The sequence below is a fragment of the Dermochelys coriacea genome, chromosome 6, assembly GCF_009764565.3.
Source record: "Dermochelys coriacea isolate rDerCor1 chromosome 6, rDerCor1.pri.v4, whole genome shotgun sequence".
Lineage (NCBI taxonomy): Eukaryota > Metazoa > Chordata > Testudines > Dermochelyidae > Dermochelys > Dermochelys coriacea.
This window is the reverse complement of record NC_050073.1, coordinates 5214250-5236088: the sequence shown is the minus strand read 5'-3', so window position 1 is coordinate 5236088 and position 21839 is coordinate 5214250. Positions and strand designations below refer to the sequence as shown.

At 54.6% G+C, this 21839-nt stretch overlaps 1 protein-coding gene and 2 long non-coding RNA genes across 4 annotated transcripts; all 3 read left to right on the top strand.

Moving 5' to 3' along the window:
• The first annotated feature begins 1707 nt into the window (after nucleotides 1-1707).
• LOC122460781 lies at nucleotides 1708-11574 on the top strand. The gene is made up of 3 exons (XR_006282283.1): nucleotides 1708-2018; nucleotides 10506-10663; nucleotides 11370-11574. It is a non-coding gene; the product is annotated as an uncharacterized LOC122460781 (long non-coding RNA).
• Nucleotides 11575-12192: 618 nt separating this feature from the next.
• LOC122460553 (maestro heat-like repeat-containing protein family member 7) lies at nucleotides 12193-15683 on the top strand. Its single transcript, XM_043516117.1, has 8 exons — nucleotides 12193-12363; nucleotides 12723-12845; nucleotides 13145-13224; nucleotides 13638-13743; nucleotides 13949-14044; nucleotides 14746-14850; nucleotides 15300-15435; nucleotides 15585-15683. Exons 1-8 carry the CDS (start codon nucleotides 12193-12195, stop codon nucleotides 15593-15595), a joined length of 828 nt encoding a protein of 275 aa, XP_043372052.1. The 3' UTR covers nucleotides 15596-15683.
• A 1374-nt stretch (nucleotides 15684-17057) lies between these two features.
• On the top strand, nucleotides 17058-21839 carry LOC119856576. 2 transcript variants are annotated; one of them, XR_005293350.2, is made up of 5 exons: nucleotides 17058-17188; nucleotides 17613-17762; nucleotides 17916-20432; nucleotides 21236-21377; nucleotides 21531-21839. It is a non-coding gene; the product is annotated as an uncharacterized LOC119856576 (long non-coding RNA). The 2 variants fall into 2 exon arrangements; XR_006282286.1 differs by lacking the exon at nucleotides 17058-17188 and having other exon boundaries at nucleotides 17498-17762; nucleotides 21531-21820.

Here is a 21839-nt window from a genome sequence, read left to right as displayed (position 1 = left end):
GAGTTTATGCGCCTTTCTATTTTCCTCAATAGGATTTAACTTCCACTTTTTAAAGGATGCCTTTTTGCCTCTCCCTGTCCAAGAGAAGGAACATCCTGCAGCCCAGCCAGTGAGTCGAGCAGTGATGGTCCCTGAGGCCGTGGCAGGACCAGTTTCAATCCCTGCCCAATGAAGCTCCTTGGTTTTTAATGGTGGGGCCGTTAATCATGGGGCTATTGATCAAGTTGAGTTATTTGCTAATAATGTCCCAGGGTGTCTGATGGGTCGTGTGGGGGCTGGGACGGGTGTCGCCATCTGTGATTTTCTGTGACAGAATCGGAGGATAAAGGGGCCTTTCAGCTGTGGGGGTGGGGGGGGAACTGCCCCCTGTTTCCCTTTTGAAGGGGGGGGTTTCTCCCCCCAGAGCTGCTTCCAGAATCACTCCCACCTGCCCCAGTAGAGACAGGACAGACAGACCTGAATAACCCCCACTCCAGCCCCCCCAGAGACTGAGGGGAGTAAAGTGCCCCCCCCGGCCAGAGCTGCTCAGCCACCTGCCCCTGGGCCAACTGCCATAACTGCCACCGTGGAAGGACCCATTCTCACTGGTGGAGCAGGGGGCAGCATGTTTGACACCATTCCCAAATCTGGTGCTTTAGTAAAAATTCCCCCTTCATTAAGAGAGCAGAAAAAAAGGAAAGGGGAGGGGGGAAGGTTTTCAGTGACAAGGCAACAAAAATGAAACTTCAAATCTGAGCCTTTGTTGCCCTCTCCCTCCCCACTACTGAAGTGGTTTGTCCCATCAACTGGGCATTTTTGTGCCTTTTTTTTTTTTTTCTGCCACTGGAAGAAACCATTTCCCCGTGTGGGGGTTGTTAAAATATCTGAGGCGCTTGCTTAATTTGGGATTTTTTCCTCTCAGGAAGTTTAAAATAAAACCCCTCCCCTCCCATCATTAGCTTCTTTTCAATCTGGAGGATAAAAATCTTGAGTCTAAGGATAATTTTCCTCCCCGCCCTGGGGGGAGAATGGTTTTTCCAAGCCCGGGGCTGCAGCTGGTTTTTCCCCTTCCCCGCAGGCAGGCAGGGGGAGGGGGAGGGGCGCAGTGGCTCCCTCTGGGGGCAGGGCTGGGCAGCTCTGGGGCAGGGAGGTGCGGTGTGGGGCTGGGGGTTGAGTTGCGCAGCCAGGGGCAGACCCCAGGGGCTGAAGCGCTCGTCCTGCCACGCAGGAGAGGGGGCTACACTGGAGATCGGCACCCAAGGGCTGGGCTGAAACGTGCCCCAGTTTAGCCCTTTCCCTTTGGCCTGTGGCTGGGGCAGCCTGGGGGTGTCTCATCTTTATAGGGGCAGGTCTGGTTATCTCCCCTTGGCTGTTAGCGATTCACTCCCTGCAGGCGTCTAAACTCTCCCTTGGCCATGGGCTCTTTTGTGGGCTGTGACAGGCTCATCACGCAGTGTGGACTCTGGCTCTGACCAGTAGGTCTGGCTGCCCTTGACCCAGCCGGGACATTGACTTTTGTACAATTTCTCCAATGCCCTTTTCTGCTCTCCAGCAAGATACAGCAGTCCCTTGGCTCGCAAAGTCCTAGTTGCCCGCTATTCAACAGCTGAGGGGTAGTGCTTGTATTGCCCCCACCCACAACCCCACCCCAGCTACTTTTACGATGGGAATCTCCCTAGAGCAGAGGAGAAATCTGCTCCTCTCTTAGGATCAGTCCCAACATAATTCTACCCACCCTGGCCTCAGCTCAGCTACTTTGTTTACCTGGGTTCAGGGACCACTTTTGAAGCCCTTAGCGTGTGGGTGGAGGTGGGAGCAGAGGCTGAAGCTCTAGCAGTTTCCACCAAAGAGCACCACCCTATCTTTCTATGGTCTGGCTAGGGCTCACCATCCATCTTGGAGCTGAACACCAGATGGGAGCTGATAGATTGTCCTTGACGGGCAATGTTCTTGTGTGTGATGGAGCTGTGTGTCAGAGAGGGCCAGGAGCAGATGCACCACGCCTGGCCAGGACCGGGCTAAACAGCCTGTAATGTTAGGTGAGTCAAACCAAGGCCACAATACAGACACCCTGGGCATCCATGGTGACTGAATCTGGGCCCTTCACTACCAAGAGCACAACTCATTCCAACTTGAGTCATGACTGGTGACCCCTGACAGCCCCTCTGAGGTGGGTCAGTATTATCCCTGTTAGCTGGGACATAGGGATAGAAAGCAACTGGCTGCAAGGTCACACACAACATCACTGACAGAGGCAAGAAGGAAGCGTGGTACTGATACCAGTCCAGCTCCAACCACTAGACTCCACCCACTTCCAAAGTCAGAGAACCCAGGAGCCCTGACTCTGACAGCTAGGCCTTAAATGACAAGACCAACCTCCATCCCACTCAGGAAGCCATAGAAGGGACCATCTGTTGAGCTCCCCTTTGCAATGCCACTGTCAGAGACCATTGCTAGTGGGTGCCAAGTGACTGAGCAGGGAACTCATTGAGAGCCTCCTAGAGACTCACAGGTGTTTCACTGGGAGCTGTGGAAAGAGTGCTGCATTGAAGAGATTCTCCTGCTCTAACAAAGGATTTCTGTTCTAGACAGTCAGCCAGTGAGGCCAGTTTGCAGAACGTGGAAGAGCCCTTTGGTGATGGGTTGGAGGATACATCATGGAGGTGTCAGCAGCTGCAGTGCCTGGGGTCCCCGTAGGCCAAGCCTCCACTCCTGACACTCCAGGGTAATCTCCCACTGCTCTCAGTGGGGCTTGGCTTTAGCTGCGGGGCCTGCGTGCCTAGACAGAGGAGTTGGGGATTTCCATCAGGCTGCTCAATGGCAAATGCAGCCACCCAAAGAAGTGAAGAAGATTGAAAGTGAAAGAGTAAAGCTGGACCATCCTCTGAGCTGCTGCAATCAAGTGAGCAGAGGCAGGGAGAGAAGAGGGAGAACTCGAAGGTGGCTGGCGGCAGTGGGGAGGAGAAGCAGTTTGGGAACCAGGAAAGTAGAAATAAATAGTTAATGACAAATACTGCGGGCTTTGTCTTGTGTGGTGAAGGGTTCAAAAGGAATCTCTTTACTATCACAAAAAGAAAAGGAGTACTTGTGGCACCTTAGAGACTAACAAATTTATTTGAGCATAAGCTTTCATGCATCCGATGAAGTGAGCTGTAGCTCATGAAAGCTTATGCTCAAATAAATTTGTTAGTCTCTAAGGTGCCACAAGTACTCCTTTTCTTTTTGCGAATACAGACTAACACGGCTGCTACTCTGAAACCTTTACTATCACACTAAACTTTAAAATAGCTGTGTATGATGAAAGGGCAGGTCTATAAAGGTAAGAGGTCACTCTAGGGGCTTGAAGTCCCAGATTCTGGCACTATTGCCTGCTTCTACCAGCTGATCTCAACCCAGCAAATCCCTCAGGTGATAGCAGTAGTGAGCTCTCGTCCTCCTTTTCTGGACTAGCCACCAGAAAAAGGACATGGTACATGTGGCCAAGGAAACAGAGGCAGTGTTGCCTATTAATATGGCTCTTGTGGGGGAACACGGCAGGTTACTTTGGACTAGGTAGGAGCCACATTTCTCCAAACCTGCACATCCCGAGGCTCCAGAGACCTCTCTCCAGATCCCAGAGCTTCCTTAGTCCTAAAGAGCCAGATGGAATCTAGCCTCTCCCCCCACCTCAGCCGTCCAGAAAAAGTTAGTATATGTCCTCTCCTGCTACACTCACCTGTTGGAGACTAATGCAGTCCCATAGTCCAGGCTCTGTGTCATGCATTCCTCTGGGCTGTGACAAGCAGGACGTGAACTGCAATGGATCCCCCTGTGTATGGGCTGAGTGCACAACCTTTCTACTGCCATACCTGGTTTCCTGTCCACACGCACTAAGGAGGAGGTGATGGACTTACCCCAAAGGTGGGGTGGGAAGAAGCAGAGTGAAGAGGTGAACAGAGAGCCATCCCCTAGCATTCCTCCTGGAGTCACTCCAACAACCACCTGGCTCCTTCCTGCCGTAGGCCGCAGCCCCTAGATTCTACAGGGAGTTTCTGAATTAACGCCCTAGATAGCTGCCTCTGGCTTTCTACAAGCTCTCACACAGCCCTGATATGAGAGATAAGGAATAAGGTCCTGCCTCCCACAACTGCTCGGGGGAATCCTCTCAGAGAATCAGTGCAGGGCTTTATGCATCTCTACAAACGGATCACTTTGCGTGGTGTTGTCAAGAACCTGCACGCCCCTTGGCAACTCTTTTTAGAGCAACATTAACTCCCACAGGGATTTCTGCTTTAAATGCTCCAGGCCTGAGGGAAGGATTCTGTGGGAAACAGGCCTTTCCCTTGCTCCAATCCAGGCTCTGCTGTTCTGATGCTGCAGAGACTTACGGGTTCCTGGAGAGCATGCTGCAATGCCAGCAATCCCATGCTGCCTCAGCCCTGGGGACACGTTCTCTTTCTCCCCCAGCACCTTGCAATGGAGGGAAGAAAGGGACACGTGAGATGGAGTCCTGCAGTAACACAAGTGTGGACTCAGGGGAATGCAGTGCTGCGGTCAGGGGTGGCAGGTTTGTAGAAATTTTGGTGATACCCAGAACCTGTCCCCGCCCAAACTGTGCCCCGCACCTGCCCAAGGCTCTGGGAGGGAGTTTGGGTGGGGGAGGAGGTCATAGGTGCAAGCCCTAGGCTGGGGCAGGGGATTGAGGTGCAGGGTGCAGGCTCTGGGAGGGAGTTCGGGAATGGGAGGGGGGTAGGGGTGAGGGCTGTGTGGTGTGGGATATGGGAGGGGCTCAGGGCAAGAGTAGGGGTGTAGAGGGTGAGGGCTCTGTCTGGGGCTGGGAATGAGAGGTTTGGGGTGTGGGAGAGCTCAGGGTGAGAGTAGGAGTGTGGGGGGTGAGGGCTCTGTCTGGGGCTGGTGGGTTTGTGGGGTTAGAGAGGGTCAGGGCTGGGACAGAAAGTTGGAGTGCAGGGGGATGAGGGCTCTGGCTGGGACTGGGGATAAGGTGTTTGGGGTGTGGGAGGGGCTCAGGGCTAGGGCAGAGGGTTGGAGTTCAGGGGGATGAGGGCTCTGGCTGGGGCTGGGGATAAGGTGTTTGGGGTGTTGGAGGGGCTCAGGGCTAGGGTAGAGGGTTGAGGGTGCGGTAGCGGGGTGAAAGCTCTGGCTGGGGGTGTGGGCTCTGGGGTGGGACAGGGCTGGGGGTGAGTTTGGGGTGCAGGGATGGGGCCAGAGAGGAGGACTCCCCCAGCCCTTTCCCTGCTGGCAGCAGCGAGCTCTGGGGGAGGAGTCCCCCTTTCCTGCCTCCCCAACAGCACACTCACCCCCACCACGGTCACTACATGTGCTCCTAGGACCCCTCTCAGGTCCAGGAATCTCCCTCGCCTCCCCCATGGTGGGGGATAGGGGGTTCTGCATGCACTTCCTCCCCTGCTGTTGCCCCTGACTGTAGCCTCACTGGCGGTAAGGGATGGGGCTGCCTCCTTGCCCAGCGTGGGGCAGGAGCAGTGACTGCGGGCAGAGGGGCCTCCTGTGCTGGTGGAGGGTCCTGCCAGAAAAGGGAAGGGTCTGAGATGGAAGGGCAGGCTCAGTCAGTGTGCCCTGGCAGTGGAGGGGGGGCACTATGACCCTGCAGCAACTGCTGCTGCAGGGAGGCAGCATGGAGCTGCCTGGAAGAGGCAGAGACAGGGACGCTCTGCACTGGGCTTGGGGCAGCAAGAGGGGGCCAGGGGACACCTGGGGAAGGCGCAGGGGGGTGGCAGGTGGGGTCGGGGGGGACACCCGGCCCCAAATACTGGTGGAGCTGGCCCCTGGGCTCTGAATATTGCTGGTGCTAAGGCACAACGTGGAGATATAACGCGTCGCCTATGGCTGCAGTGTATGTGCCCTGCAAGATATCACTTGTGAAGGGAAGCAACACTGCTCTTGGCAGCAGAATCTGGGCAATATGGGAGAGGAGTTGGAAATTCTGCATGGGAAGGGGAAATGGGGAAACCCAGTGGGACGATGCGTCTGACAGGAATTTTAGTGTCGCTGGTTACAACCCATCGAGGTAGGGGAGAGAGGGTAAAAAAAGTGGTGGGAAGGGTGGCACTTTCCATGAGACCAGCGGTTCTCCAACTGTGGGTCAGGACCCCAAGGTGGGTTGCAACCCCCTTTTAATGGGGTCACCAGGGATGGCTTAGACTTGCTGGGGCCTGGGGCCAAAGCTGAAGACTGAGCCCCACTGCTTGAGGCCGAAGCCAAAGCCTGAGGGCCTCAGCCCTGGGCAGTCAGGCTCAGGTTGCAGGCCCCTTGTCTGGGGCTAAAGCCCTTGGGCTTCAATTTTGGCCTCCCCACGCAGGGTGGCAGGACTCAGGCTTTGGCTTTCCCACCGCACCCAGAGCAGTGGGGCTCAGGAGGGCTCAGGCTTCGGTCTCCCCTCCTGGAGTCGTTTAGTAATTTTTGTTGTGAGAAGGGGGTCAGAGTGCAATGAAGTTTGAGAACCCCTGCATTAGACACATCATTACGTGTTTTATGTTCTTGGTTATTCAGAACCCCAGAATCTCGAATGGATAGGGATCAATCTGCTAACTAACACAACCCAGCAGATGAATCCATGCGGGGCTGGCACAGTTCACTGAATCCAAACCAGAGAGCAGGAAATTTCTCCTTTTGCATCTGTCTGTGACTCGTGGGAAGAAATTAGGTTAGCATGGGGGACTTCCTATCAGGAGACAGACAAGGGAGGTCTCACGTAGCCAGGAGTAAATTGTCCTTGGAGATTTTGAAAAATTATAGATACTTTTCTAATACAAAGTTTTGTACCCAACTAGGGGTGACTCTATTGTGGGCCTCCTTGTGGTGGAGAAAGATGAACTGATCACTGGTCTGGATGTCCATGGCTGCTCTGGGGCCAGTGATCATGACTTGAATATTCAGTGAGGATCAGTAAGGAGGTTTTCGAACAAATTGATAAATTAAACAGCAATAAGTCACCAGAACCAGATGGTATTCACCTAAGAGTTCTGAAGAAAGTCAAATGTGAAATTGCAGTACTACTAACTAACTGTGGTATGTAACCTGTCCTTTAAATCAGTTTCCGTACCAGATGCCTGGAGGATAGCTAATATGACACCAATGTATAAAAAGGGCTCCAGAGATGCTCCCAGCAATTATAGGCAACTGAGGCTAACTTCAGTACCATGCAAATTGGGTGAAATTAGAGTATAGAGCACAATTATTAGACACATAGATAAACACAATTTGTTGTGGAAGAGTGAACCTGGTTTTTGTAAAGGGAAATCATGCCTCACGAATCTACTAGAATTTTTGAGGGAGTCAACAAGCACGTGAATAAAGGTGATCCGGTGGATATAATGTACTTAGATTTTCAGAAAACCTTTGACAAGCTCCCTCCTCAAAGGCTCTGAAGCAAAATGGGATAAGATGGAAGGTCCTCCCTGGGATAGGGAATTGGTTCAAAGGCAAGAAAGAAAGGGTCTGACTAAGTGCTCAGTTTTCCGAATGGAGAGACGTAAATAGTGGTGTCCCCCAGGGGTCTGTACTGGGGGGACCAGTACTGTTCAACATACTCCTAAGTGGTCTGGAAAAAGAGGTAAACGGTGAGGTGGCAACATTTGCAGATGATACAAACCAACTCAAGTTAGTTAAGTCCAAAAGAGAGTGCAAAGTGTGACAAAGGGATCTCACCAAATTGAGTGACTGGGCAACAAAAAGGCAGATGAATTTTAATGTTGATAAATGCAAAGTAATGCACATTGAAAAACATGATCCCAACTCTACATCTAAAATGATGGGGTCTAAATTAGCTCTTACAACTTAAGAAAGAGATCTTGGAGTCACGGTGGATAGTTGTCTGAAAAAGTCCACTCAATGTGCAGTGGCAGTCAAAAAAGTGAACAAAGTGTTGGGAAGTGATTAGGAAAGGGATAAATAGCAAGACAGAAAGGTAATATTGTCTCTCTATAAATCCATGGTATGCCCACATCTTGAATACTGGAGCTGGTCCTCCCATCTCAAAAAGATATATTGGAACTGGAAAAGGTACAGAAAAGGGCAATCAAATGATTAGGGGTATGGTACAGCTTCCGAATGAGGTGAAATTAATAAGACTGGGGGGAGTTTTCAGCTTGGAAAAGAGATGACTAAGGAAGGATAGGATAGAGGTCTATAAAATGATGACGGGTATGGAGAAAGTAAATAAGGAAGTGTTATTTACTCCTTCTCATAACACAGGAACTAGGGGTCACCCAATGAAATGAATAGGCAGAAGGTTTAAAACAAACAAACGGAAGTATTTCTTCACACAACACACAGTCAACCTGGAGAAACTCTTTGCTAGAGGATGTTGTGAGGGCCAAGACTATAACAGGGTCAAAGAACTAGATAAGTTCATGGAGGATAGGTCCATCATTAGCTATTAGCCAGGATGGGCAGGGATATAAATCCACACTCTTGAAGTGTCCCTAGCCTCTGTTTGCCGGAAGCTGGTATTGGGCAACAGGGGATGGGTCGCTTGATGATTACCTGTTCTGTTGATTCCCTCTGGGGCACCTGGCATTGACCACTGTGGGAGGATAGGATTCTGGGCTGGCTGGACCATTGGTCTGATCCAGTATGGCTGTTCTTATGACCAATAGAGGGCAGTCCCAACCAGCAATATTTATATTGGGTGCACTGAAACTTTCCAAAGCTGACCAAAATGATTAGTGAAAGCGTTTTGGAGAAAAACACTAAACAGAACAATGTGAATGAAAATTGGGAGCTTTTGTTTAAGGAGCTTGTTAGATGGGGCATATGCCACATTGTATAATTACCTGGGCTTGCAATGGCCTTTCACTCAACTCGCTGACAGTTCTTCGTCTGCAAATGTTTTAAAATTTTAAAATCTAGATCCAAACAATTACAACATGTCAGGGAAGAGTCTAGGCATCAATGGTCTGATCATTGGGTTGATGGCGGTAAACAAGAGATTCCCATAAGACTCCCTCCCTCCCTCTCCCCAAGAGCCACCCTCATCCTCTCTCTCCTTTCTGCTCCTGCATCCTCTGCAAACTTTCAAAGATGGATGCCTCCTGATGGCCTTCACTCATGGGGATGTTGCCTGGTGGTCAGGGTTTCAGCCCTTTGGCGGGGAAGGGCACAGCAGGTGGTGGGGGGTGACACTTCCTACCACCCCGCTATTGTCAAAAGTTCACAGTTTATCACAGGAAGCTCTGAAGGGTGTCAACTTGCTGCTTAGAGACTAACAAATTTATTAGAGCATAAGCTTTCGTGAGCTACAGCTCACTTCATCGGATGCAACCCTGGGACTTAGACTGGCTAGTCTCACTTCCATAGTTGGAAAGATACTGGAATACATTCTTAAAAAATCAGTTTGTCAGCACCTACAGGATAATTTGGTTCTTAGGACAAGTAAGCATGGATTTGTCGAGAACTCATTCCAAACCAATCCTATTTCCTTCTTTGTCAGGGTTACGGGCCTGGTGGAGGTGGGTAAACAGTAGATGTGATCTATCTTGGTGTTACTAAGGCTTTTGACACCCATGGGACATTCTCACAAGCAAACGAGGGAAATGTGGTCTAGATGCAATTAGTGTAATGTGGGTGCAGAGCTAGTTGAAAGCCCATACTCCAAGAGCCCTTCTCCATGTTTGGCTGTCCAACGGAGAGAGTGTATCTAGTGGGTCTGGCAGGGGTCAGTCCGGAGTCCGGTACTACTCAACATTTTCCATAATGATTTGTAAAATGGAGTGGAGAGTATGCTTTTAAAATTTGCAAATGACACCAGGCACTTCGGGGCACAGGACTGGAATTCAAAACACCCTTAACAAATTGGAGAATTGGTCTTCTTGAGCCAAACTCCATGGCTGGGCCCCTCTCTAGAGACTGGCCTGAAGTGAAACCCCAGAGCCAAACACTCCTCCTCTAATGGTCAGATGCTGCTTAGCACTGTCAGAGCAGCTTTTGCTGGGGGATTCTCCCAGAACTTTCCAATAGTGGGAAAGAATTAAATCCCCATTTGACTGCTGCGGACAGAGCCATAGACGGGGGAGCATCTTGCCCAAAGTCCCACAGGAAAAGGAAAACAACCAGCAATGGATCCAATAGGAAACCCAGCAATGGAACTCAGGAGTCCTGACTCCCAATGCCCTGGTCCAGTCACTCCAGTGGAGCACACTCCCTCTCAAAGGCAGGGGGAGCGGACATGAGGGCCTGGTTGTAATTGCCAGCTGTGGGAGGGAGTGTGCAGCAGTGGTTAGTGAAGGGGCCTGGAAATAAGGACTGCTGGGTCCCATCCATGGCTCTGACACTTGTTGTGACCCTGAGCCAGTAGCTTCCCCTCCCCAGGCCTGTTTCTCATCAGTAGGGTTGACGTCGCAGTCCCTGCAGCCCAGAGGGGTTGGGAGGCTCCGGGAAGGTGTGTAAAGTGCTGGGATGTGAGGATCCTGGAGGTGCTGTCACCCCCGTACTACGGCAGTGTTCTGCACCCCCTGCTGCTGGCCGAGTTTCTCCATCCCTTGCAATAAGACAGACTCTTGTTTTCACAGCCAGTCGATCGCCCAGTGTCATCACCCTGCCTGCTGGCTGGGCAGGGTAACTCCTCAGGTCACCACCCTCTCCAGCTCGCCTTGGGCTTGGAGAGTGAGGAGAAGGGCAAGGGACGACACTGAATATCCTCCATCCATCGCTCCATCACCAAGAGCAAGTGAGTGGCACTAGGGTTCCTCTGTTCCCTGTCGGTCTGGGGAGACGAACAAAGAAAGGGAGAGAATCTCTCCCAAAGGAGGTTGGATTTGCAAACAGCCCCCAGGAGCCTCTCGCTCTCAGACTGGTGAGGGGCTTCTCCAGAGCCATCTCCAGTGTGTTTGGAAAGGTCCCAGCAATGGGGCTCCCAGCCCTTCCCATGTGGGAGACTGCTCCCCAGGCTGAGAGTCTCTGAGCTGGGCCAGACCCTGTGAGCTGCTGAGCATGGAAATCAATGGAAAATGAGGGGGCCCTGGCCTTGCTATGCCTGGGGACTTTGAAGTGGGGAATGGTTTCCCAGGAGAAGTCCAGTCTCCTGGGTTCTGTTCTTTCTCTAGCCTGTGCAGGGGCGGGGGGGGAGAAGTGTGGCCTGGGATGGCAGGAGGGAGCTGCTTGTCCAAAGTGACCGATGGTCTTTGTGACTGACCCCAGTGCTCGAAAAGAACGAGACTCCCCGCTTATTGCAGCAGCAGGGATGACAAGGGGGAACGCTGGGAGCAGATCATGCAATGAACTCCTGCCAGTGTGTGTAGCTTGCACTCTCTGCACCCCTGTGGGGGGAGTAGGAGCAGCTCTGGCTGGGGCAGGGATGGAAAGGTACCTAAAAGGCTGGTTAGTGAGAGGCTGACTCGACCCCAGACTCACGCCTGCTCCCCGCTCGGTTCCAGGATGGCCAGGCTCCTGAGGATGTTCAGGAAGAAGGCTCTGCAGGTGTCCCCAGAGCCTGAGGGAAGCAGCTGCCATCTTCCCCAGGAGCAGAGCAGCCCCTCTGTCCCCGCTGGCGGGGAAGGAGCTCCGGGCCGGGCCAGGAGGTGGAAGTGCCCAGTCTTCTGGCAGAGGAAACCTGCTCCTGGTGCAGGTGCCAAGGTGGGAGAGGCAGTGGCAAGGCCAGAATGGAGCTGGGCCAGGCTGCGGCTGGGCAGGCAGGACCCAGCCCAGGAGCGGAACCGGGCAGGGTGGCTCTGGGGCTTGTTGTGTGGGCAGCAGCGACTCCAGGAGCCCAGCCCTGATTTCCAGCAGGAGCTATCACCCTGCCCGGTCCCTGAGGACCTTCCAGTCTTCCCAGGGCAGGAGGTGGAGGATCCCTGTCCCAGCACCAGCAGATCAGCCCCCTCCCCATGGGACAGCAGCAGCACCTGGGACTCGGGCAGCAGCGAGGCCGATGGACGCTTCTGCTTTGTACCAGGTGAGAAGCCAGGCTGGGCTCAGGGAGGGGTGAGGAGGGGGCTGTGAACCCCCTGGGCCCAGGCCCTCGACCAGTGCTGTGGGGGTGGATCCCCAGCCCAGGTATCTGGCCTGAGCCACATGACACTAGATGCTGCCACTTTGGTCCTTGGTGCTCCATTGGGTGGGGGTGGAGGGCAGAGGCACCTCCCAGGGAGTCCAGGACAGTTTGTGTGGGGGGGGTCTCTTTGCTATGGGCTCCTGAAGGAGTTGGGGGCTGAAGGCATCACTGAGAGGGGTAAGGGTGGGGCCCAATATAACCCCACCATGCCCCTATCCTTCCCCCAAGTGGCAGCAGGAGTCACCCTGTCCCCTTCTCTCCCGGGTGCAGGGACCGCCAGGGACGCAGAGGACGAGGAGGAGGAGGACTGGGTGGACGTGGTCAAAGAGGAGGCTGCTCTCAAAAACATCCAAGAGCAGCTCCAGGGCCGGGAAAAGGTACAAACGTTCCCCAGCTGTGCTGGAACCGAGATTGTCCTGCTCCTTCTCAGCATCCCAACCCCCTGCAGAGGGTCTTGGCCCTCATGAGCCACCACCCCAATGGGGACCTTTCTCCTCCATGATCTAGGACCCCCAAGATGGTGGTGTTTGTCACACACCAGCCGGGGTCTCCTCCCCCCACAGGCACTGCCCCAGTTCCTGACCCTGCTTGTGTAGGAGTCGTGGGAGATTTGCAGAATGGACGGGTCCCCACTATCCCCCATTCAGGCCTAAGTCCTGCAGCTGGTGTGGCTGGGGCAGGGAGGTCCCTGGCTAACTGGATCTCTCTCCCCTCACCCCACTCCTGGTGGGTGCAGGATGAGGTCCAGCAGCTCCTTTTCCTGCAGGCCATCCACCCCGCGAGTCTCGCTGCACAGCAGAGAGGGCAGGACACGCTGGAGCCGCACTGCTGCAAGGCGGCTGTGGTGGAGAGGATTGTGGTGAGTGAGACACGGCACCTGGCAGCTGGAGGGTGGACAGAGACATGGGAGGGCAGGGGTCTCCGCGGGCCGATGGTTGGGGGATGGCTGGTGCTGGAGGGGCAGCTGAGGGCAGGGATTGCTGGGGCTGAAGATTGGAGAGAAGAGACGGGAGAAATAGGGGGCAGGAATCGGAGGAGCGGGAGGCAGGTGGGGGGATCTTGATGGCTGTGTGGGGTGCTGGCTTCCCAATGAGGTGCTTCCCTCATTGGGCAGTCTCAGTGAGGCCCAAATCTCACACGCTGATTTGGGTCTCACAGGAGCTCAATGAAGAGCGGCATGATGACAATCCACCCGGCGCCGTCCTGGCCAACTCCCTGATTGCTGTGGGCAACCTCAGGTATTGAGACCCTCTTGCCCGGTTCCCCAAACCCCGGTGCTGCTCAGGCCCATGGCTGGGAGTCACTGCCTCTGCCACCTCCCAAGGGTGGCTCCTCTGGCAGAGGTGGCAGGAGGGTTCACTCTCTCTCCTGGCTGCTCTGTTCTTTTCACTCCAGTAACATTGCAATGGCTCTGAGGAGAGGCTGACTCCCAGGATCAAATACAGGAGGGGCAGCAGGGTCCAGGGAACAGGCGCCATTCCTGCCCTGCCATTGTCTGTCTGGGAAACCTTGGCCTTATCATTCCCTGGCTCAGTGCCTCAGTTTCCATTCTCGGCAGCCTCTACCTATTTCCCTGCAGTTTCACATCTGTTTCGATGCCAGTCCCACCCCGGCATTGCACAGTCTAATACTGGCTCCTCTCTCTTGCCAGAACCATGACACCTACCCTTGAGCCAGAGCTGGAGTCCCACATCGTTCAAGCTGCCCTGTATGCAGTCTTCACCTTGGGCACGGAGAAGACCACCACCCAAGTCCAGGTAGATCATGCTAAATCCTGGATTGAAGAGCCAGCTGTCATCCTGCCACAAACCCTTGCTAATTGCCTGCAGTGGGATGTGAATGAGAGAGGCCAGGATATGTGTTTAGGGGTCTCACCAGTGCTTCCCAGGTCTCTTCCCATCCTGTGGCAGGTGTAGCCCCAGTTTCCCTAACTCTGACCCATGACTCTCCCTTGCTTTGCAGGATCTGCATAGGGTCTTGCCAGACCTCCTGGATGCCATGCTGGGGAACCTGCTGGCAGAATCCCCAGACACCAACAGGCTCTACTACATCTTGGAGGTGAGCCCCATGAGAGGGGTGGGGGCAATTTTCCCTTAACTCTTCAATCCATTTTCCAGTCTGTTCTCCTAGCTAGCCTCCCAGTGGGCTGTCTTTGGTCAGGACAGTCAGTGCAATGCAGTGTTAGGCCCTTCCTCCTTGAAGGACAGAGGAAGGAGCTGGGACTTCGAGCCAGAGCTCTGCCTGGTTCTGTTGAGCACTAACCATGGGGCCCCTAGCTAGCTTGGAGAGTGAGAGTCCGAACCCCTCCTGTGAGATCCAGAAGATGGTCCTCAGAGAAGAGTCACAGGCTCGTTCCTAGAGAAACAGGAGGACCCCAGAGAATCAGCCCTTGTCTCTGATGGCCCCGAGATGCCTGGAGGAATTGTGCTCACACTCAGTCCCTTCACCCAACCAAGGACTTGAGGGAGGGAGGGGTGAGCGGTCTGTCTCCTTCCTGGTGAGCTGTTCAGGAATCAGGAGTTCAGGGAGGATGGGACCAGCCCCGACACCGAACATTGTCCCAGTGTGGAGAGACAATGACAAGTTGTGACCTGCAAGCATCATCCTGGGGGCAACAATCCCCTTCTAAAGCTCTACGATCAATGAATCAGCTATTCCACCCCGCATACAATGTCTCAGCCCCCTGGGGATGGGGAGGGGCTCATTAGCACAACATATGTACCTGCCCATTGATCCTGAGCTGCCTCCTTTCCCCACAGCACATTAACTGCTGGATTTTGTCCAGGGTGTCGCAAGAAAGATCCAGGGCCATTAGGAGCAGCACAGCCCTGCTCAGATCCACCATCACCCTCCCTGAGTTCGACGTAAGTGGCCTCTGACCTCAGCTTCCTGATTCCAGGGGTAGGTGGGCCAGCTCCAACGGGCTGTAGGATCTGCTGCTGCAGGGGCTGTGGGTTAAGATTGTTCCCCTTGGGGATGCAGAGTCAAAGCAGAGAATAAGCCTGGCTTGAGTCAAGTTCTTCTTGTCCTGGTTAAGTGGCGACTCTCACTTTTAAGGGGACCATGCTCCAGATTCATGACTTCCTGTCATCCTGGAGCAGCTGGGGAAGCAAATCCTCATGGAGGGCCCTGTCCGCATCCCTGTGCTCCAGGCTCCCTTGTGGGCAGAGACAATTAAGGATCTAGCTCTAGCTCCTATCCTCTAGCATCTCCTGCAGAGGGGCTGAGGGGAAGGAGAGTCCTGGCCCAGGTGGGAACTGAGAGCTGACAGGAAAATGCTGATGGAGTCCCCTCTCCCTCTCCCTTCCATTAGAACTCAGCCCAATTCCCCAGGATGGGTCACCATGTGGCACAGCTGGCTCTGTTCGTCGGTGACCCAGCCAAGGACATCAGCTGCCAGGCCAGGGAGGGGGTTTACTGGCTCTACCAGCTGCTGCTGCACCAGAGGGGTAAGGAACCCAGCTGGGAAATGGCACCCGAGAGAAGAGCGAGACTGGGACCCCAGCCAATTTCTCTCAGACTGACCCCGGCTGGAGGATGAGTCTCTCTCTATCTCTTTCTGTCTTCTACACCACCCCCTGCGATTGTGTTGGGCCAGGCACACAGTGAGGACTCTGCCCACTGTGCAGCCACCAATGGGATGGGAAGGACACAAGCACTGCAACCAGAATGACAAATGTGTGTGTGTCTCTTTCCCAGGCCTGTCCATCCATGAGGCCGAAGACCTGTGGATCTGGGACAGGCACTAGGACAGCAGGCTGCTGGGCTACAAAAACACCGCCAGGGTGGGGGAGGTAAGGACACTCTGCCAGGGCATGACACAGCTCTGGCAGTGCAGGTGGCTGCGTCCTGGAGCCACTAGACGGAGATGCCGTTCTAGCCCCAGGATTTGAAGCCTGGCTCTGGGCAACCTGGTGAAGCCTCAAATCCGGTTGGTTTTAGGTCTTCAGAAAGTTCTTCTCAGAGGGGCCGAGAATATTCTTCCTGGGGACAGCAGTGCTGGCCATCCACCACCCCCTGCTGCGTGTCAGCCAGGCTAGGCTGCTCCTCACCTACTCCCTCCTGGGGGAAGCCCAGCAGCTGATGGGGGACAAGGTGAGCAGCTGCATTAGACTCAGGAGATTGGGGCGGGGCCCAAGCCTCATTCCCAGTCTATGGTCATTCCCTGGCCTGGCAGCAAAGAGACTGGTGGGGAATGAGAGTGAGAGCAGGTGGTACTGGGAAGGGAGATGAATTCACCTCCATGAGCAGGAGGGAGCCAGCTGTCCCCGGAGCAGCTCCAATCCAGTTGTTTAGCAAGGCTAATTAATGACCAGCATTGCCTCATCACGGACTTATGTTCTCGAGACACAGTGCTCTCTCTCTTGGGAAGGGCAGAAGAGCCCTCTAAGTGCCCTCTGTGAGCCTCTCCTGTCCCACAGGGCCACACCCAGTGGCCTAGTGTCCGTGTCTCCCGAGCCACCACCCAGAGTTGCTCCCATCACTGGCAGCCTGGGAGGCCAAGGACTGATGGGTGATGGCGATTGACCAGACAGTTCTGAGGCACATGGGTGGGGGAAGCTTGTCCTGCTGCTGACAGGGCTGGACCCGGTCTAGAGAGAATGGGAGGATTCAGTCAGCAGGGGCTGCTGACCTGCCCCATTCACCAGGGCTGCGATCCTGTGGCTTCAGCATTAGTGGCTGGGATGACTTGGGGAAAGGTCTCAACCTCCCCACATCCCACTTCACTGCTGCCAGAATCCCTCCTGCCCCCCCTGCTAGAGCCCCCTCTCTGCCCAATGTGGTTGGGGGTGGAAAAGAGGGCTCTGAGAACTGAGCTGTGGATTGGAGGTGGAACAGCTGTCAGGGGCACTGAGGGGGAAGTGGCAGGAGCTCACCCTACAAGGAGGGAGGTTGGTACTGGAGGTCACTAGAAAGGACAAGAAGGCTCCATTCTGGGGGTCAGGAGGGGGAATCCATCCCTCAGAGTTGGGCGGGTGCTGGGTGGAAATGCTGCTGCTTCCAGGTGCCCTTAATTCCCCCTGATTCCGCGGGGGCGTCTGGCTCTCTGACAGGTCCTTGTCCCCCTGCAGCAGGAGGGCGTCACAGCCAAGGTGATGCGCCAGCTCCGTGTCATCCGGTACTTGCGCCAGGTGCCTGAGGCGCTGCAGGGGCTTGGGCTCTGCCTCTGAGGCCACCAGCAACTGCCGCTCCCTGCTGCAGGTACTGCTCTGGCTCCCTGTAAATGGGGAGCTAGTGGAAGGGGAAATGGAGCCCCCTGGCACTCACAGAAACTCTCTCCCCTCTCTGTGGAGCAGGGTCCTTCCCTCTGCCCCCCAGATTCCTTCATCTGGGGCAGGAGCTCTTTCCCTCACACCCATTCCCCGCCCCCCTTTCCTTGGTCCCCATCCCATTCCCCCTGCGCCCAGGCAGAGCTCTCCCTGCCCCATAGGGTGCAGTAGGGCCGTTGTGTCAGAGCCACTGCCCCAGCCCCACTGAAGCTCGGAAAGCTCCACTTTTGAGGAGGTGGGGGTGGGACCGAGGCTCAGGGCTAGCTTCACCTCCTGCCCTTTATTCTCTCCTTGGCCTTTCTATGGGGTCTCTGGGTGTGAAATGAATAGGAGCCTCCTTCCCAGCTGTCTTCCAGGCCCTGGGATCTGGCACAGCCTCCCCAACGAGCGCATCCTGTAACTGAGCCATGTCGGGGAGCAGTGGGGACAGGTGACCTCGTCTCATCCAAGCAAGCAATGCTGGCTCTCAAAGAGGCTTAGATGGAAGACCCCACTCCGTCATAGAGGTAAGAGCCATTTACTCCTTGGGGTCAGTGGGTCTCTTGGGGGAGAAATGGCAACCCCAATGCATAGCCTGGCTGGGAGCTTCCCCCATCCCTGGCTCCCAACTCTGGGACAGAGACGTCTCCATCATCGTACCACCCTGATTTTGTTCCTAGGAAGGGGCTCCCCAGAGATGTCCTCGAACCTGGACTCCTGAGAGCGTTTCTGGCAGGAGGCTCCAGCCCCTCGGACATGAAGGGAGCATCAGGTAGTCTCGTCCACATGGCGTCTCCGGTCTCCAGTTCCACTTCCCGCACCAGAGCAAACGAACCCATCAGCTCCCAGAATCCCAACTCTTTGACTTCCTTCCACTTAGTAGTGGGGTTTCTCCAGCTCTCTCACCACACCTGTCAGCCTCTGAATGATGAAGGGCCTGAATGTCAGAGTCACCAGAAGAAGCAAACTCCAGTTCCAGGCAATGGGTCCTGTGTGTACTCAGCCCCTCTGGAAACCAGATCTGAAATAGGGAGCAAGGACCCCAGGCCAATAACAGTAGGAGTGGGCAGAGCAGGCCTGTAACAGGGTGCTTTCCCCTGGGATGCAGAGCCTGGGGCCTAGCCAAGCTGATTACAGAATGAGCCCTAACTGAGAGGCACCAGGTACCTCCCCCTAAAGAGCCAGACTTCAGTGGTGACACAGCCCAGCTGTGGTATCAACAGGAAGGAGAAGGAGGTAGTTCAGAGCAGCAAGGAAACTTGAGAAGAGAGGTAGGAAGTGCCCAGGGAAACCTGCTGCAAAGAGAAAGGAGCAGACCTAGCTGTTGGGTACAGGGCCCTGGGTTCCACTACTGGCCCCAAAGAAGGGGTGTACACACACCCAGAGAGGGTTACGAAGCCCAGCAAGGGGGTTGCAGGCTGAGCAAGAGCCCCAGCTATGGCAGAAGGACTTCTTTCTGTGGAAAGACCTCTTGGGACTTCTAGTGTGAGACAAGCTGGGTCCCAGAAGTGTGGACTAAAGGTAGTGACCTGGCCGGAGGGCTAAGTTACCAGGTAGAGAAACTGCCATGGTGCTGGAGCGACCATGGGTGGGAGATGCTAGTCCAGCGAGAGGGCTGTGATGCCATGCCTGGCCTCCAGCGGGGGCACGTAACAATGAGTAGATTCGTTTATGATTGGCACAATCAGGAGGATTGAATTCTGCCTGTGATCCATGAGGACTGATGGAAGACTTGGTTGCTGAAGGAAGGCCTGTCCTCCCAAGTGGGTGTATCGAGGGACCGAGCCAGTCACTGGATTTCCCATTTCAGTTCCAGGGACTGGTTAAGCAGCCAAAGCAGGTCTAGGGGTTTCTCCAGCAGCTCCTAGAAAACCATGAGAGGCAGAGGGAAGTGCAAGCGGAGCTACAGACGCAGCAGCAGCAATACCTGTGAGAGATCTTGCAAAGGGAATGCCGATGGACAAAAAGAGCAGACACGAAGAGCATGCCTGGGCTGTGCTGAGAAGGTTAGCCCAGGAGAGCAGGGTATGAGAAAGTGTACAAGCATGGCCTAATGCCAAGATGGGGACAAGAGTTCTTTGTTTTGGGTGCAGAGAAGCAGGCCATATCAAAAGATATGGCCTGCTTAGGAAATTGCTGAGTGTCAAAAGGAGGGTGCCAGGGCCCCAAGAAGTTAGAAAGAAAGGAGAAGGTGTCCTCTGACACAAACCCACATGAGGCAGGCAACGTGGAGGTGACAGGGATGGCCTGGACTTTGCCGACCCTCCACCAACACACCTTGTCGGGTGCTGCAGGGAGGTGAAGGACGAAATGGTTGGCCCAGAGATGAAGCTGACTGGAGTAGGGACAAACACAAGGGTGGAGCAGTCCATGGTGGGCTCTCCGACCTTGATGGAAAAGGTTTTGTCCTATGCAGTGGCAGTAGCAAAGAGGCTACACAAGAAGCTAAAGGCTTCAGAACAGGCTCTCCAAGCAGCTGTTAATGGGAATGAGTGGCTGCAGGAAGAGCGCTAGGACACTGCAGAAGAGGAGGACGATTGCCTCTGCATTCTGGTGAGCGAGCTGGCCGTGGAGCTGAAGACACTGTGGGTGCAGGTTGTACAAGCGCGCAGCCGGTGACAGCGACGAGATGACGAGGGATGAAGCTTGGACAAGAATAGAACTTGCCCCTCGTGTGGGCCAGTTTCTAAGGAGGAGCATGTATGACAGGGGGCCTTGGCCTGTGGGCAATAAAGCCTGGAGCTAGGCCAAACGGATTACAGAGCGAGCTCCACCTGAGGGGAAAGCCAGGGAAAACCGCAGCAAAGGTACAGGAGCATGCCTAGCTGTTCGGTACCGGGCCTTGGGGCAGAACCTAGAATCCCGGGTCGGACTGGTTCTCCCATGGTCTCTAAGGAAGGGGATGTACAAGGCCATAGAAAGGGCTACCAAGACCAGCAAGGGCAGGCCAAGCCAAAGTCAGGCTGACGAAAAGCCCCCGAAGGGACAGAGGACCTTGTTTCGGTTAAAGATGTTTTTGGACTTTTCATTTGGGATGAGTGCGACCCAGGAAGGAGTGGACGAAAAGATGGTCACCTGGTTGAAGGGCTGAATTCACAGCCAAAAAACTGCCAAAGTGCCCTCGTGACTATCGACGGGGGTGCTAGCCCAGCAAGAAACCTGTGACACCAGGCCTTGCCAGGAAGGGGCACCTAGCGGTGAGTGAACTCTGTTACAAGCCTGCTTCCATTATGGAAACAGCCTGGTATTGGAGAGTGGTGGGGATGGCCTATGGGAGAGGATGTCTGGAGTGGTCATACAGAAGGGGCAGCAGGATCCAGTGATGAGAGCAGGGAACAGGTTATACTGCAACCCTGCCACTGAGTGGTAACGTGATCCTGGCCAGGTCACTCTCCCACCTGGTGCCTCACTTTATCTATCTTTGAAATGGGAATCATCCTGTTCCACATTAAGTAAGTTTTGGATCCTCTGATCTTGCTTCCCAAATCCCTGCCCTCCTTGCCCCACACAGGCCTCTGCCCTGTTCCTCAAACTTCCGTGCCCGTGTTCGTGCCTGGGTCGCCCCGCAACTGCAAGGGCTCATGCAGTCTCCTGCCAGCAAACTGAAACTGCCCCTAGATCCAGAATAGGAATCGCAGTTCCTGTGCGCTGCCCTGAATGGAGTATAGACCATGGACATGGGGAAGGCCAACACTCACATCCAGGTAGATCATCAACCTACTCCTCCGTCCCAGGAGCAGGAAGGCCTCTGGTCCTTGCTCTCTTGGTAGCTGGAGCTGCTAAGTTGGGGGTGCAGTGGGCCATTGGGCCACCCGTGGTCAGGGCAGTCAGTGCAGAGCAGTGTTTAACCAGTTACCAATCCATGAGAGGACCTTATGATGTACCTGTATGGCACAATAATTCTTCATTGAATCCATTGATTCAGCTGCTTATTTGGGGTTCAGAACCTCTGTTCTCCCCCTGAGGTGACAGAACCCCGATTGTCACATCTGTCTTTCAGGCTCTGTCCCAGCGTCTCACACAGATATATCCTGCAGCCAGCCCAGCTCAGGGAGCAGTGGGGACAGGTCATCTCATCCTGTCAAACCAAGCAACAGGGTCCCATTGAGGCTCAGATGGAAGATCCCGTGCACCTCCTGGAGGTAAGAACCATTCACTCGTCCTGCCACTTGGGGCTCTTGCAACAAACAGGAGGCTCCTGCTACATATCCTGGTTGGGAGCTTTCCCTGTCCCCGGATCCCAGTGCTGGAACAGAGACCTATTTCTCATCATGATATCCTCATTTGATTCTCAGAGGATGTGTCCAGGATCCTGGAGACTGTTTTCCCCTGCTGGAGGTTTGAGCGGGGAGAGATCACTCACTGTCACGGCCCAGGGGTCTTCAACCTGGGTCTGCAGGGTTCATGGGAGCAGCCACACTCCAACCCTCCATCTGGAAGCCTGCTGAAAATTGCTTACCTAGGACCCATGAAGTTCAGCCCCAGTTTGAGGCTCCACTCCTGAGGTCCTATTGGAGGAGTCCCAGAAAAGTTAATTGGCCTCCTGGCCCTGCTTTAAGACAGCAGCAGGAACAGGAAGCTGACTGAACAGCAGGCTGCTCCCT